Raw genomic sequence first — 15814 nt, 5'->3', positions numbered from 1 at the left:
ACTGAACATGAATGGGATGAACTGGAGAATTGGGTAAGATCAAGGGATGTCCATCCCACAACAGTCCATGACCACATTTCATTCCTCCAGAAATTACTGTCCAAAATTCCCACTGATAGCTATCATACACTTGTGGAAAGTATGTCCTACATCTTATTAAGGTAGGCACCATGGGTGTTTGACTTCTTTCCAAGCAGTGTATGTGTATGAATATATACAGGGTTGGCATAATTAAAGAGGATATGTTCAGAACCCAGTAGTGAATTGGATGAAATTCAACAAAACATATTGTTAGTACAGTCTGGAACATGGTGTTTTGATTTACAGAAAAAAAAAAGTACAAAATTCTGCCACAGCAGACAATTGGTGCTAGAATCACATGATATTTGAATAATCTCACTGTTTCTACTGATGAATTGGTGGATATAAGGAAGACTGAAACGGATTTGCATCATTAACACTGAAGTGCTATGGATCTCACCTTAGTGGAACATGTGTTACTAGTAAAGCTTTATTATCAACAATGCAGTAATGCTATTTGTGGTTTGAGTATTCCTGCATTTGGAGGAGGAGAAAAGGTCCAACGACAATAACAAACCTTAGAAAAATGATTTTACGATTTGAAAATAACAGATCTTTAGCAGTGAGACCAGGATGGATTATTCCTCAACTTGATGAAGTCGCAACTGCTGTTGCGGAACATGGAATGAATAATGCACAAAGGTCCAGCAGTGCTTGGCAATATCAAGACAACTGGATATGCTATACTCAACTATGTGGAAAATCCTGTCAAATGTCGAAGTTTTGTTCCCTACAGGATCTCCCATACTCAAGTTTTGCTTCATGGTGATACAGATACTCGACTGCAGTTTTTTATCCTGATGTTTTTGGTTCGAATAGAGGTTAATGATGCATGACCATAGAAGATCTTGTAGAGTGATAAGGCACATTTTTTTGAACTCACACAACTGCTGCATTTAGGCTGCAAATAACCCTGATGTGTTTCATCAGACCCCTTTACATTTACCGAAAGTCACAGTGTGGTTTCACTGCATTATTTGTTATTGGTCTGTACTTTTGTAAGCTTTGGTCGTATCTTACAAAGCTTTTGTAAGTTTAGGCCACACAGCTTTTCCTGTGTTTGTGTTCCTCTAAAAAAACGTATTTATTCTCTTCATAACCAAAAAATAATGCTTAACTGTAGCAGTAGAGCTCGGAATTGACATGACAAGTTTTGCTAACGTATAAATTTCCTTGAATGCAACCAGAAGTTCATTTTCCTTGCATGAATTTTAATAGGTGATGCACTAGTTTATTGGAAAATTCATCAGAAAAAAAAGAGTACTTTCAGTTCACTTTTCAAGCTAGTATAGTAAAAAACTGGGCCATAGAAATTTAAGTTTTCTAAAATACCATCAGGAAACGTCTTCACATACTGACCGTATCTTTCACTACAAAGGAGTTGAAAAAATTCAAGTTTCAAAATTGAAGAGTATCTTTCTTCCATCTCAAGGCACATTCAGTCAACTATTCCCTGGTATGATTGAATGCACATGCTCTTCTCAGTCTCTTCCGGTCCTTTTCATCTCTTAGGTCTCGACTCATTAACTGTATGCTTCTCCTTTGATGTAGAAACCCAAACATCAACAAATCCATGTTTGCTGTCATTCCTAAGCTGCTTCGACAATGCACTTTATTACAACAGTAAAATATCTCATAGGATGAAGTTTGTAGTATATTATTCAAGATATCGGTATAGTCAAATAGAACAGAAAAAATTTCTAGCAACAAAATTGTTTGAAAATCTTGCAAGAAATGCAAAAAAAAAAACCCACAAACTTTAATGACAGCATCCAGGTCCCATTTCCCAAAAATTGTTCACTACGTGTTCAAAAAATTCAATGAGTTGACTTTTGTGATGTTTTAATGTGCTTGTTAAATGGGAAGTAAATTTTCATCTGGTTGGTGCAACAAAGGATAAGTTTTAGCAACAAAATCTTGCAAAGTATTTATTATTTTAATGATTTATAAAAATATGCTGCTAATGCATTGATAGTTTGGAAAAACAATCTACCTTCCTTGATATTCAAGAGGCTTTGCTTCAGAACTAAATTCAAAATGTGGGCATAGCAATGCATAAATATGGCTAAAGGATATGCCTCAATAACTTTCCTCTGTAACCCATTAATAATATTATTATGCAACACCTCCAGGGAGTCCAAAGATTCATCAAGGGAGGGCACCCACTCCACAACTCTGTCTCCACCACACCAACTACCTTCATCGTCCACACCAATGCCATCTACTTCCAACCACACTAGTATTTTCACAGACAATCACAAACATCCATGCCCACGGCACGATTTGAATCTGCAGCATTTTGGATGGAGAGCGGATATGCTAACCAATCAGCCAATGAGGCCAGCAAATATGCACACTCATTACACAGGCACCATCGTTTGGACAACTAATTTGTCCTTAATATTAAATTCCTTAACTCTGTTTACAACATGTTTACAAAGACCACTAGACATTAGACATTCTATCATGACTTACGTCTGCAAATCCAATGAACCTTTCGTGTATTTGCCCATTACAGACAAAACAGAAAACCACTGATAGCTGCGATTTTGACATGACATCAGAAGTTTCATCCAGAATAATTGCCATAAATATAGCAGCAGCAATTTCTAATTTTATAGCATCTATAAGCACATCAGATATAGTGCTGATATCATTTTGTACAAGAAGGTCCTTGAAATACAGTTGAATCCTTTAAATGACTGTCTAAAAGAGGTTCATACTCACAGAGCACATTTAAATGTACTCTATACATATAAAAAGATAAGATGAAATTTGAAATGTTTTTGTCACGTTTTAATACACACACACACACTCCAATGCACAGTAATGAAAAACATTTGATATTAATTGCATGGTAAAAGTATCACTTTTAAGATTGCATTAAAATGAGCTGCAAAATACGTGGTCTTCCCTTCTTTATATATATGTCCAACAACATGTTTGCCTTCATGAGACAACAATTTGTTATTATTATTGTCATTGTTGTAATCCTGAAAGGATCATTTCAGATGAAAGGACCCTATTCGGCGTTTTGAAACTCCGGGGGGGGGGGGGGGGTGAGCGCCATAGGTGCCAGGGGGAAGAGCCCCCTAGTATTCTATATAATTTCCTTGATTAGTTGAATCTTCAGACTCATCATGACCTCTCAAAGGAAGCTCTTGCTTAGCCAAATAGCATATTTGGCTAAGCATGAGCTTCCTTTGAAGCTCTTGTGAAGACCTGTTCATTATGAAGTTACCCATCATAATGAACAGATCCTTACCTGTTCACTATGATGGGTAACTTCAATTTTTCTTTGTTTGTCAATGAGAGTGTCAATTTTTTGTTTTCCAAACATCTTGAAATTTAAAAATGACTGAACATGTGATTGGGAGCACACATTTTTGCGCTGTTAAATGATTAAGGTCAGAATATTTGTGCTTATTCCAAATGCCTTTCTCTCTGAAGAATAATAAACAAGGCCAACAAAAAAGTCTTGACTGCACTTCATATCCAGTTAACCATTCTACAATTTATTACTTTGAAATAGAGAAGTGTCTTATATACTCAATCAGTAAATTTGGAAGATGAAGCTTACCTAGTCATACAATCTGCAAACGTTCTAGCAGAAAACATGACCTTCATTAGATCAGAAACACTGTTTCCCATTTAAATATGGGCAAAAAAAGTTATACATTTATTGAAAATTATATATTAAAAACTTGTCTATATTATATATAAAAACTTGCCTCCTACCTCAGTTACACTTCAAGCATGCAAAACAGATGAAACTCAGAAAACAAAAACAACTCATGACAAATGACAACGTTTAATCGGATAATAACACACACACACACACACACACACATCCAGAAAGTAAGTTCCAATGATGGGCTGTCAGCGAAACAAAAATATACTTACAAAAAAGAACTTTATTGGAAATTAAAGTAGACATCTTTCACTACTTTTCTACATAATTTCCACCATTGTTCAGGCACTTATTATAATGAGGCACCAAGAGTTGTATACTTCATCGTAGAAGGTTGCGGTTGTGATGAAAACCATGTATTGACTGCTTCATTGACCTCATCATCTTGAAACTGCTAGCCACCAAGGAAAGATTTCAGATGTTTAACAGGTGACAGTTGCTTGGCGTGAGGTCAGGACTATATGGGGGATGATGGAATTGTTCCCAGCCGAAGGTGGCAAGAAGTTGTGTTATGCCAGCCATGTGTGGGCAGGCGTTATCATGAATCAAAACAATGCCCCTGGTAAGCATGCCACGTCGTTTATTCTGGATCACACGACACAGTTTCTTAAGGATTTGGCAGTACATACTTGCGTTGATTGTGGAGCCTTAACCAAAGAAGTCTACCAGCAAAATTCCTTGTCTGTCCCAAAACACAGTGCACATGATTTTCCAAGTGGAAACTGTTGTCTTCAATTTCGTCTTGACTGGTGATGAGGTGTGCCTCCACTCCATGGATTTGGATTCAGCGGTTGCATGCGACACACAAGTCTCATCCCCAGGTGACAAGTCTGCTCAGGAAAGCATCACCATCCTCATGGTAGCATGTCAAGAATTCGAAAGCATCGTCATCCTCATGGTAGTATGTCAAGAATTCGAAAGCACTGCCCAGCCAATTCACTTTGTGTTGTACTGTAAGCAACTTTGGTGCCCAGCGTGCACACAATTTCTGATAATTCAATGAATTTATATGAAACATAAGAGAAATTAGCTAAAATAAACATCTTATGTCCAATCGATTTTAACTTATAAGATCTGATATACTAGAGACCACAAATGTATAAGTTCTGAGGTTTGATTAAAATAACAAGAAACAAAATATATAAGTATAAATGTAAAAACATGATATAAAAAAAATATCTAAATGATGTAAAATATAAAATTAGTTGTCCACATAGGATGGTCTGGCAAGGATTTCAGTTTCACGGCATATTTCAGAGACAGATGCTAGCATTAAAAAGTAAGTAACTGCTCATTTGTTTTGATGCAAAGAATATGGATAAGCAAAGTTCTAATTGCCTGATGCTGAATAGGATTCAACCAGAGATTAGTTTCTTACAGGCACAGATATGTGATTTATAATCAAAATTTTGGATAGATGTTGCAGTGTTCTTCTATCTCTCTACTGATGTATATGAAGCAAGAATGTTTTTTTTTTAAAAAAAAAAGAAGTGAATATGAGTTCTAAGAACATTGGCTCTGTTTGGCCGAATGGTTAGAGTATATCCGTTCTCCAGCCATAAGGCTGCGGGTCCGAATCCTGCCGTGGGAATGGATGTTTGTGATTGTCTGTGAAAATACTGGTGGTGGTGGTCAGCAGTAGATGCCGTTGGTGTAAATGATAAAGGTAGTTGCAGATGGTGGAGACGCAGAGTTGTAGAGTAGGTGCCCTCCCTCGATGAGTCTTTAGACTCCCTGGAGGTGTTACATAATAATAAGAATAATTGGGGTTATCATTTGATATTCCAGAGTTAATTCTAGGTCAATTTAAATAAAGTCTATGTCTGTGGTGAAGGTGCACACACAAAAATGGTCTGCAGTATAAACATCAGCCTATTTGCAAGCACCCAGGAAGAATGATAACTGCTAGCATGCTGAAACTTATTTTTCTGGGACACTTACATACCACCTGAATGACAAAAGATGGTAAAGTTATCAACACAGAAGGCACTGCTTACAGTTGGAAGCTGTTCTGTTATTAAGTTAACTTTGACTATAAATAGTGTGGTACTTAACACAGAATCTTGTGGCTCCCTTTCCTTACATAAAAGGTTAAAAGATAGAAAATCTCACTCAAACTTGGAAAGAGTGATCAAAGTTTGTAACAGAAAGAGGAGGGTATCAAAGTCTCCATAGCTCAGTCAGTATCTATGATGTCCTCTGGCTGGAAAGACCCGAGTTCAAATCCCATCTAGAACACAACCTTCATCAGGGGTTTCAAACGAAGGTGAGTTAGCCAGCCTCATAAAGAGGTGGCAGAATTTTTCCTCCTGCAAAGCAGGTAAATTGGCCAGGACACACACACAAAGGATTAACTTGGCAGTGACAGGCCAATGAGCCTAATTACATAAAAAGAAGATGGGATGGGACAGGTACCCTCAAAAAACAGTGTTTTGTGGTCCTTCAATATACTGAATTTCCAAAAGTTTTTTTTTCTGTGTGAAGCAAATACTTTTTTTTTGGAAAGCAGCTCTAATGAATGTTTCCAAAAACCATAAAAGACAATAATTAACCATTGTCTCCCAATACCTTGCTCAAGGAGCTAGTTAGGATGATAACTGGTTGGAATTTTTGTATTATATTGCTTTGCAATACAAAATGTGAAGATGAATTCCCAGATTCCTTTGTTAAGAGTCAGGGAATTCATCTTCACAGAAAATTTTGTTACAGAGGCAGAGTAGTTGGTTTATAATGAATATCATCTGGATCGACAACACTGAAGCAAAGCAACTTTCACTCATCAAGGATCTTTACAGAGTTCCAAACCTTGATTTAGGGCCAAAATTCAGGTGATTAAGATATTTTGGCAAACGCTCTCCTTAAGAATATCTACAACTGCTTTCATATCAGCAACTGCACCTCCACTGTATTACATGACTGAACGTGAGCAGATGGAATGTCTGCCTTTCATTTCTTGGATCTTGTCCCAGACAATTCTGGTGTTGGGCAATCTGAAAACCAATAACATAAATAGGATCCAGGACAAATTTAGTTCTTATGGCAGATATATTGTGCTCAAGTAATCTGAAAGAAATTTGTATAAAGTATATACAAAGAAGAGATGTTCCAAGCTACATGCTGACCTTTTTTTTTTCTTTTTTTTTTGCTGTGAATTCTACCTTCCACCATGGTTTATTTAGAGAAAAATGGAAGTCAGTTATAAGTTTTGAGTAATGCAGTTCTGGATGCTTGTATTTTCACTGATAGGAAAATAGCTGGAATCAAATATCAAATTCTGGTAGGAATGAAAATATTTTCTAGTCAGTCTGATCTATTTTCCATTATGATATCTATGATGAAGTACACCCACATGCTGTTTACTACTTCCACCTTTAAGTTTTTCTTTCTAAGTTGTACAGTTTTGGTTCCCAAGTTCCAGAATTCTCGCTTTTCCTAAGTCAATGGTAAAGAATTTTCAGGTAGGCATATGGAAGAAGGTATTACTCCTTGTGTTTTAGAGGGAAGAGGTTATTGTTGAAAATGGGCTCAGAAAACTCTCCCTTAATGTTTGCACTACTATCCAACAAAGCACTGTAACCATTTAAATCATCCATAATATGAATGGAATAACCTTCAAATGAGATCAACAAGGTTGTCCTGGGATATATCTGCACTAGGTGGTATATAAATGCAACATATTGTAGTTTATGAGAGTTGATTGGAAACTGCCTCTATAGTGGTATATGAAGAAGGATTTATTAAAATGGTGTAAGATTACTTCAAGGAATGCAGAGTCCATGGGCAGGTCCATCCACTATCCTGTCCTTATAAATAACAGTGCAATATCATAATGTATTGTCATTATTAGGTTGTTATAATACAAAGAGAAAATAAAATACAATGAACCAACTAGTTTCACACCAATAACACATGGCTTAAAGTTAACAACAAATATAAATACCCTGAAGAAGAACCACACATTTTTGGTGGTATAACTAGTTAGTTCATTGTATTTTATTTTATTTTTGTATTATAATGACCTATAAAAGCTCAGTTTTTTTTCAATAATCAAATTTCACTGTTCGAAAGTTCTACCTGAAACATAATGTACAGTCCTTGGAAGGTTTTAATCATGTCTCCTGCAGCCACTTGATGTTACTGATTTTTGGCAGGATTAACAACAATATGATTGCAGGAATGTTTTAACTACCAGCCTAGTTGGCTAAGTGGTTAGTTTATCTGCTCTTCAATCAATCAATATTGCTATGAGTTTCATCCCCACCACAAGCATGTTTCATCTCTGTAGCAGAACTTCCTGATTATATAACCTTTGGCTTATCCACAGTACTAATGCTACTGCATTATATGCTAATAGCCTTACATGTGGGGGTTCACATTACATAATATTACTTGTGTTTGTTAGATCTATTTAGCTTCCAATTTTGTGAAATTTTCCTTTACCGATAGAGGTTGTCCATTTTTTTTTTCCCCTAGTGGGGTGTCTGAAGGTGATTCCTTGTATGTTGCTCATGCCATTATTGTTTTCACTAATGGATTTTCATGTTATAACAAGATCATTTTTTGAAAAGCCATACTCATTAGAAGATAATGCATTCTAATAAAAAGCAACCTAGTTTGTAGCATGCAAGGATGGTGTGACTGTGAGAGGGAGAGTCATCCAAGTTAAAGGTCTCCTTAGATATATATTTTTTTCTTACCATTAGCTTCTTAGCATAAGAGAGTTTCCACCAGGTATTGTGATATACTCTCTCTTCACCTGCTAATATAGAATGTTCTGCTCTTTTCATCTTTTGAATCTTTCTCATTATTCCACTCTGACAAGTTCAGGAGACAGCTGAATGTTCTCCCTCATAGATGATTTATTTGAATTTTTTTTGCCAGTGTGGTCTCTGGTTTCATGCTTTTTACTACCATATCATGCAGAGATAGTAGAGATAATCTCTACTAATGCATGATGGATTTTACATGCCATCTCTAAGATGGCATGTAAAACATCTGAAATCCTTTTAGATGTTTTACATGCTTCAACAACAGCAGAGTGACTGCTGGGAATATCAAGGCTTTGTATGATGCCAACACTGGAGTGGTTAATTTGAAAGCAAATTTGTGACCAAGAGGACATTATTGCTAATTTTATAAAATATATTATATATAGATATATAATTTATCTGTATAGCACTATCATCCTGTGCATCCTCTCTTAAGGAAAAATATCAGAGATGACAATTCTCTCTGATTAAAATTAAAACAGAGTTCTTACTTGAGCAATCTTTGCTGGCCTAGCTGGATGAGTGGCTAGTATATCCACTCTCCAGCCAGCCAGCTGCAGATGTAAATCCTGCCATGGGCAGAGATGTTTGTAAATGTCCTTAGGTGGGAAATGAATTTCACTACTTGATGTGAGTGAGACCACTGGTGGCTTGACAGAGTTCCATGTAAAATATATAAAAAAATCCTTAGCACCCACAGTACAAATCTATTCAAGGTTCACAAAAAAAAAAAAAAAAATTATGGATGAAAGCTACATTAAAAAAATTTACTTGCATTTCATGTAAACAAGATGAGGTATCCAATAAAGCAAACTCATATACAGTATTTTTGGAAGAAACATAAAAGCATTTAGAAGATGGCTGCATGGCAAGCTGGTATGCAAGAGGAGGGAGATGGTGGAAATAGATAATAGCTTGAAATTGGCATTTGAAGGATAGCAACATGTATTGGGGGGGGGGAATTCCCCAAAAATGTAAAGGTAATCAGTGGTATACTTTTTCTGGGTCAATCCTGTTAACTAATTTGCTAAGGATGCAAAGTTGGGTAGAGCTGCAAGGAGGGATGCTAATGTCAGTCCCTTCAGGAAGAATTGCAGTGCAACCAGGTGAGTGGAACTGTGCCATTCATCAACCAGACATTTGTGTGTGTATGCGCGCGCGCGCACGCACACACACAAATGCCTATAATAATTTCTTTCTTTCTTCATATTTTTAATTGTGACTTTCAATACAACAGATCTCTCTTTCCACTATATGGTGGAGACTATATAGTAAAGCAGTTCCATCACAAACCTCCCAAAAGTATCCTATTAGCAGTAGAATGATAAGCACTAAAAAACTTAGAATTCACTGGCTTTTACTTACCTTGTATCTGGAATGAACAATAATAAGGTCTGGTCGATGATCTTGAAACAAAGAGAGAAGATTTAAAATATGTGGCTTCAAATGCTGTGAAGAGAATATCACTGTTATTATCATCACTGCCAAATGACTATAGCTACATAATTCATTTCACTTGTTAGTTTAGTAATTTTAATAACTAAGAAGCAAAAAAAGAAACATAATATAGCTGACACTCACTAGAACACATAGGGACTAAAGAAATAGTTTCTTATAATGGATGATTTATTGTGCTGAATTTCAATCAACTTGGTTGGGAGGATTTGGGATAGTTTGTTATAAGTGAAACCACTATATACCGTTTTCTATAGTCAATCAACTGTATGTAATATATCAATTCAAAAACAGGTAATATAAACATTTAATTGGCAGGATGCATCAAAATGATAAAAGTAATTATGCTTAACTAGTATCTTTTACCAGTAAAGTAACTGTGCAGTTACTTTACTGGTAAAACTGGTATGGTAAGAAACCTTTATAAGAGCTTTTCAACTAAGAGGAAGCTAAGTCTCATACAGAAGTGAGAGGGTTTCTCCTCCCAAAAAATAACTCAAGGTTTTTCCTGTAAAATAGAGAGAAGTCCTGTGAAAACACACATACTATATGCTACTGCCATGCTGGGCAAATAAGTAGACTGGGTTAAATATGTCCTAAAACGTAAACTCTAAAACATGAAAAATAAACCAAAAAAGGTTAAAGATTTCCAGTGGTTTATCTATAATACTGATGGTACAGTAGAGACTTATCTTCGTCAATGAATTTCCTACACATTTACTTAATCTAAAATTAGCAAAGAAATCCAACTAACATTTTCTGTGCAGAGATGGATAATGAAGTTAACTGTTTCAAAGTGAAAACAAAATCATTCACAAGAAGGCACTGCATCAACATGTCCATCATTTCAAAACTCATAATCATAGCTGAACTGCTCCATTAATTAAAAAAAATGAAAATAGCTAAGAGCTATGTACATTCCTCTCCTCCCCTCATACTTTCTTTTGTCAGTTACTGAGCCAAGAGATTGAAGCTTAATTTAATTTATTTTTAAGCTTACTCCCAGTTTTATTATAGGATAGCATCAGGGATGAGAAAAATGTTTTTAATTGTGCATTCTATTCTCTTAGAAGTAATATTATTTTAGATATTCGAGCCTTAATCCATTTAGTTTTAATTCCTTTGAGTTAACATGTTGCTACTCATTTTTACCAATAAATATTTTTATATTGCATTATTAATTAGTGTTTTATTGTACATTTGTATTTTATTTGTTCAACTAATAAAACTGATTTTATTTTGTATTGAGTGTTTCCTGGAGTAATTTGCTCCAAGAAATGCGTCTAGATGCACATGGTCATTTCTTGCTAGGTTACATATTCTAAGATTTGGAATTAAATACTCCAGTATCATAACAAGAGAGTATCAATGTCATCATGAAAGGAACAGTGCTGCTAAGAGTATTCTTTGCTACATGCATCTAGCCATCAGCAAAAGGGCTGGCTATGAGAGAAAAATGAGGACAAACTGCAAGCACTGACAGATTATCCTAATATAATTGGACAAAAATTTCTAAAATTGTAACACATATATAATGATTGTAACTGATTTCATTAAGTTTGGATAACCATCATTGCTTTCATTTCCACAATTTTTGTTTAAAAAAATAATAAATAGTATTTATTTTTTTATGGTTCATAAAAGACATACATTAATGATATTTAGAAAGAAACATTCATTTTGACAACTATTTCTGTTTGCTATAAACTATTTCAATTCCTTCAACACTACAAGGTGGAAGAAAAACTGAATATTATGTTATAAACTTCAACTTGATTATAGAATAATTTCTTTTGCAAGAAAACTGTGTTATGTTTTTCTTTCAGATGAAAATAGTATGTAAACACTGCACGAAAGAATAACAATCTTTTGAACTTGTCTGAACATTAGGATTATATTATTATTTTCAAATCCTAAAATGTATATAATGTTTAAAAACCAAAACCCTTTAGAGTTTTTTTGTGTTAATATAAGGTGTGTTATTATTTTGTGTTAATATACGAGTAGCATGTGAATGAGAATATAAGAGAGTTGTCTGAAAAGTTCTTGGCCTCGACCATAGATGGCGACACTATCGGCAGTTCTCCCCCCTAAGTTGGTACATCTGTCATAAGCATCCATGTGAAATTGCAAGTCATTCTATCAAGAAGTTTGTTTTATACAGCTGTCTGAACAAAAGTGTATCAAGTGCACGATATGGTACTGGATGACTGGCGAGTCAAAGTGCAAGAAACTGCTGAGACTATAGGCATTTCAAAAGAAAGTGTAGGATATATTTTGCATGAAGAATTGCATATGAAAAAGCTTTGTGCAAGATGGGTGCCGTGCTTGCTCACAGCAGATCAAAAACATACTCGCATGAAAATCTCTGAACAGTGCTTGGAGTATTTTATCTAAAACTGATTTTGTGCATCGATTTATTACTATGGATGAGACCTGGATTCACCATTACACACCAGAATCCAAACAGTAGTCAAAACAGTGGACAAAAGCCGGTTGTTCAGTGCCAAAGAAGAAAGTCGTTTCCATCAACAGGAAAGGTCGTGGCGTTGGTGTTTTGGGATGCTAAAGGCATTTTGTTTATTAATTATATTGAAAAGGGTAAATCAATATCCGGGGAATATCATTCCAATCTTTTAACCTGGCTAGACAAAAAAATTCCTGAGAAAAGACTGGGTTTGCAGAAGAAAAAAAAATCATCTTTTATCAAGACAATGCACCTGCCCACAAAAGTGTTTTGGGAAAATTAAGGGATCTGCACTATGAATTGTTGGAACATCCACCCTATTCCCCAGATTTGTCTCCCTCTGACTTCTATCTCTTCCCAAAACTAAAACTCTTCCTTGCTGTTCGGCGTTTTTCTTCGAATCAAGAGGTGATTGCAGCTGTAGAGGGGTATTTTGCAGATCTTACTGAGAACCACTACAGGGATGGGATAATGGAGTAAATTATGGAATAATTTACTCCATTATCCCATTATACACTGGAATAAAGTATTAGTCTTAAGGGAGATTATGTTTAAAAATAAAAATAATTTTGAAATTAAAAATTCGTTTGTTCATTGTTAGGGCAAGAACTTTTCAGACCACCCTCGTATAGAGTCCATATAGATCTTGATTGTCCTCTCCATTCACCTGTTGTGCTATCTCTTAAGGTCCACAGACTTTTCTGAGGATTTTATTTTCAAAGATCTGCAAAGCTTTTGCATTTTGATCTGTTATGCTTCGAGCTTTGGTTCCATAGAAAACGATTGATCTAATGACTGTCTGGTATATTTCTGTTTTAAGTCTACTTTTATTTGTGTACTAATTTTATTATCTCAAATAATCAATATTCCAAGATATATGAAGGAAGACGCACTTTTAAATTTCAGGTTAACAATGGGAAACCGGTCATTTTCCCCTTGATTGTCATTTCTGCATGATTTTAAATATTCAGTTTTATCCTAGTTGATTTGTAATCCTAGTTTTACATCAGCAGTTTTGAGTTTTGTAAATGTTAAAGTCTTCAACATTTTCTCCAAGGCATATATCATCTGCAAATTCTAATATTATTGTTCTGTTTGAGTTATCTTTTACAGTTTCTTGAATACATGTTTCTAATGCTAAATTAAAAAGGATAGGCAAAAGAGCATCTACTTGTTTCAATCCTGTCTTATTATCCATTAACAATACCATTCTTCATTTGTCATTGGTGAAAGTTTTGATTAAAGGCATTATCTCATTAGGTATTCCTAGTGCACCTAATACTCCCCAAAGGCATTTGTTTATGAATGCTATCTTATTTTTTTTCTAAAATCTATAAATAAAATTTGAATCAGCCAAATTGTATTCATTTTTTTTCTCTCTAGTATCTGTCTAAGTGTAAAAATCTCATCAACTGTCAATCGATTTCTTCAGAATCCTGCTTGATATTCACTTGTATTTTCCTAGGTATAAAATAAGATTCTTTTTAATATAATATTAGATTAAATTTTGTAGTCTGCTGACAGTACCAATACCCCCCCCCCCCCACTGTAATTTTCAAATTCATTTTTCTTTCCCTTTTTAAATACTAGGATGGTTGGTGATTATTACCATTCTGCAGACATCTCTTCTTTTCCTATATTAAAGTTCCCAGCTAAAAGTTACTAACACAATGTTCCAACAAAAAATATGCACAAATTCACATGGAGAGAAGAGGCAAGAAATAAGAAAAGTCTTATTGACTATGTTATTGTTGATAGTGATGTTTTCTCCCTGATGCAGGACACTAGAGTGTACAGAGGATTTGAAATTGGAACTGATCATAATTTAATACTGAGCATCATAAAACTAAATTTCATACTACAAAAAAAAAAGACATATAAGAAAGTATTAAAGGTAATATAAGTTAAGCAGCTCTCAGATGTGAACTGTAGATTAAAATATAAAGATTATTGGGAAAAAAATGAAAGAGTTTGAGAACAAGAACCAAACCTTGGAGATTTAGTGCAAATCCTGAAGAAACCATTGATTGATTGATTCATCCAGAGAGGCATGTGGTGAGGTTGTCAGCAAGGATAGAAAAAAACCAGAACTCTATGGTGGACACGGGAAGTTAAAGAGGCAGTGAAGGAAAAGAAGAAAACATATCAAAAATTCCTGGCAAATAAGTCAGCTTGTGCTCTTAGAGAATACAGAGCCAAATGTAAGAAAGCTAAACACTGAGCGAAACTAGTTATCAGATTTAGGATCAGATTTTCACTTTACGACAAATAGTTGAGAAATCATGGGAATATAACAAAGATCTGTATTTAAGTTTTGTAGATCTGGAAAAGGCATATGACAAGGTGCCAAGAGAATAGCTATTAAAAATTATACAGTTGTATGGTGTCAATGGGGCATTACATCAAGCAATAGTCTTTATTTGACTTGTAAGTCAGTAGTTAGAATTAAAGGAAGTACAGGAAGATGGTCTGATGTTAATTCCGGTGTCAGACAAGGATGTACATTAGCCCTTTGTTATTCATTATCTATATGGATCGCATTATGAAGAAAAGTGGCATTAAATCTTATAATTTATCAAGGGAGATGTTAATCCCAGCTCTTTACTTAATGCAGATGATGTTATACTTCTAAATAAATTCGGTACATGTCTGCAAGATTCCCTAACTAAATTGAATAACTGTTGTAATACATATGGCATGAAGGTCAGCAATAACAAGACAAAGTAAAACATTTCAGCTACTTGTATTGAAGATGGTAAGTTAAATATGGAAATAGACAACAGAATCAACAAAGCGGGTATGGTAGGAAGTCAATTGAATAAATTTATATGGAATAAGAGAGAAATTAGTCAAAACACTAAATTATCTGTATACAAGACAGTGTTCAAACCAATTTTAACTTATGGATCTGAGAGCTAAGTTAGAAATAAAACATTTGACCAAAGACTAGAAACCATAGATATGAGTCCTGAGAAAGTTTAGAGGTGTGAACAGATGGCATCAATGACAATATCATATTAAAAATGAGGATGTTAGGAAATAACTTAATATTGTTAGCATCCAGGAATATTTTAGCAGAGCTAATCTCAGGTGGTATGGTCACTTAAACAGAAAGGGAAAGGAAAGGTAAGCAAAACAAGTGTTCTCTGCCAGGTTGGCAGGAAAAAGACCCAGAGGAAAACTAAGATATAGGTAGATTGATACAGTAAAAAGTGCCTCAGAAGATAGAAATATAAGATCTGATAATGTTGGAGTCTTTACAGGTAACAGATTTATTTGGAAGAAAATTTAAATAGGAAGTTAGTAATGATGTGTTTCATGTAGTATTATCATATTCTGTTCACCCCTTAA

At 34.9% G+C, this 15814-nt stretch overlaps 1 protein-coding gene across 6 annotated transcripts in view; it reads right to left on the bottom strand.

Moving 5' to 3' along the window:
- Positions 1–15814, bottom strand: part of LOC150092347 (centromere protein I-like) — a 311409-nt gene that overhangs the window by 169404 nt on the left and 126191 nt on the right. For all 6 annotated transcript variants that reach the window (XM_090415030.1, XM_090415031.1, XM_090415034.1 and 3 more), the window contains exon 6: positions 9907–9990. In XM_090415030.1, coding sequence (XP_090271156.1) covers positions 9907–9990 — 84 coding nt within the window. The remainder of the gene's footprint in view (positions 1–9906; positions 9991–15814) is intronic.

The sequence above is a fragment of the Typopeltis vanoorti genome, chromosome 26 (genome assembly GCF_054136105.1).
Source record: "Typopeltis vanoorti isolate ZY-2024b chromosome 26, IOZ_Tvanoo_1.0, whole genome shotgun sequence".
Lineage (NCBI taxonomy): Eukaryota > Metazoa > Arthropoda > Arachnida > Uropygi > Thelyphonidae > Typopeltis > Typopeltis vanoorti.
Note: the sequence above shows the minus strand (reverse complement) of the source record. Positions and strands in the feature narration are given on the sequence as shown.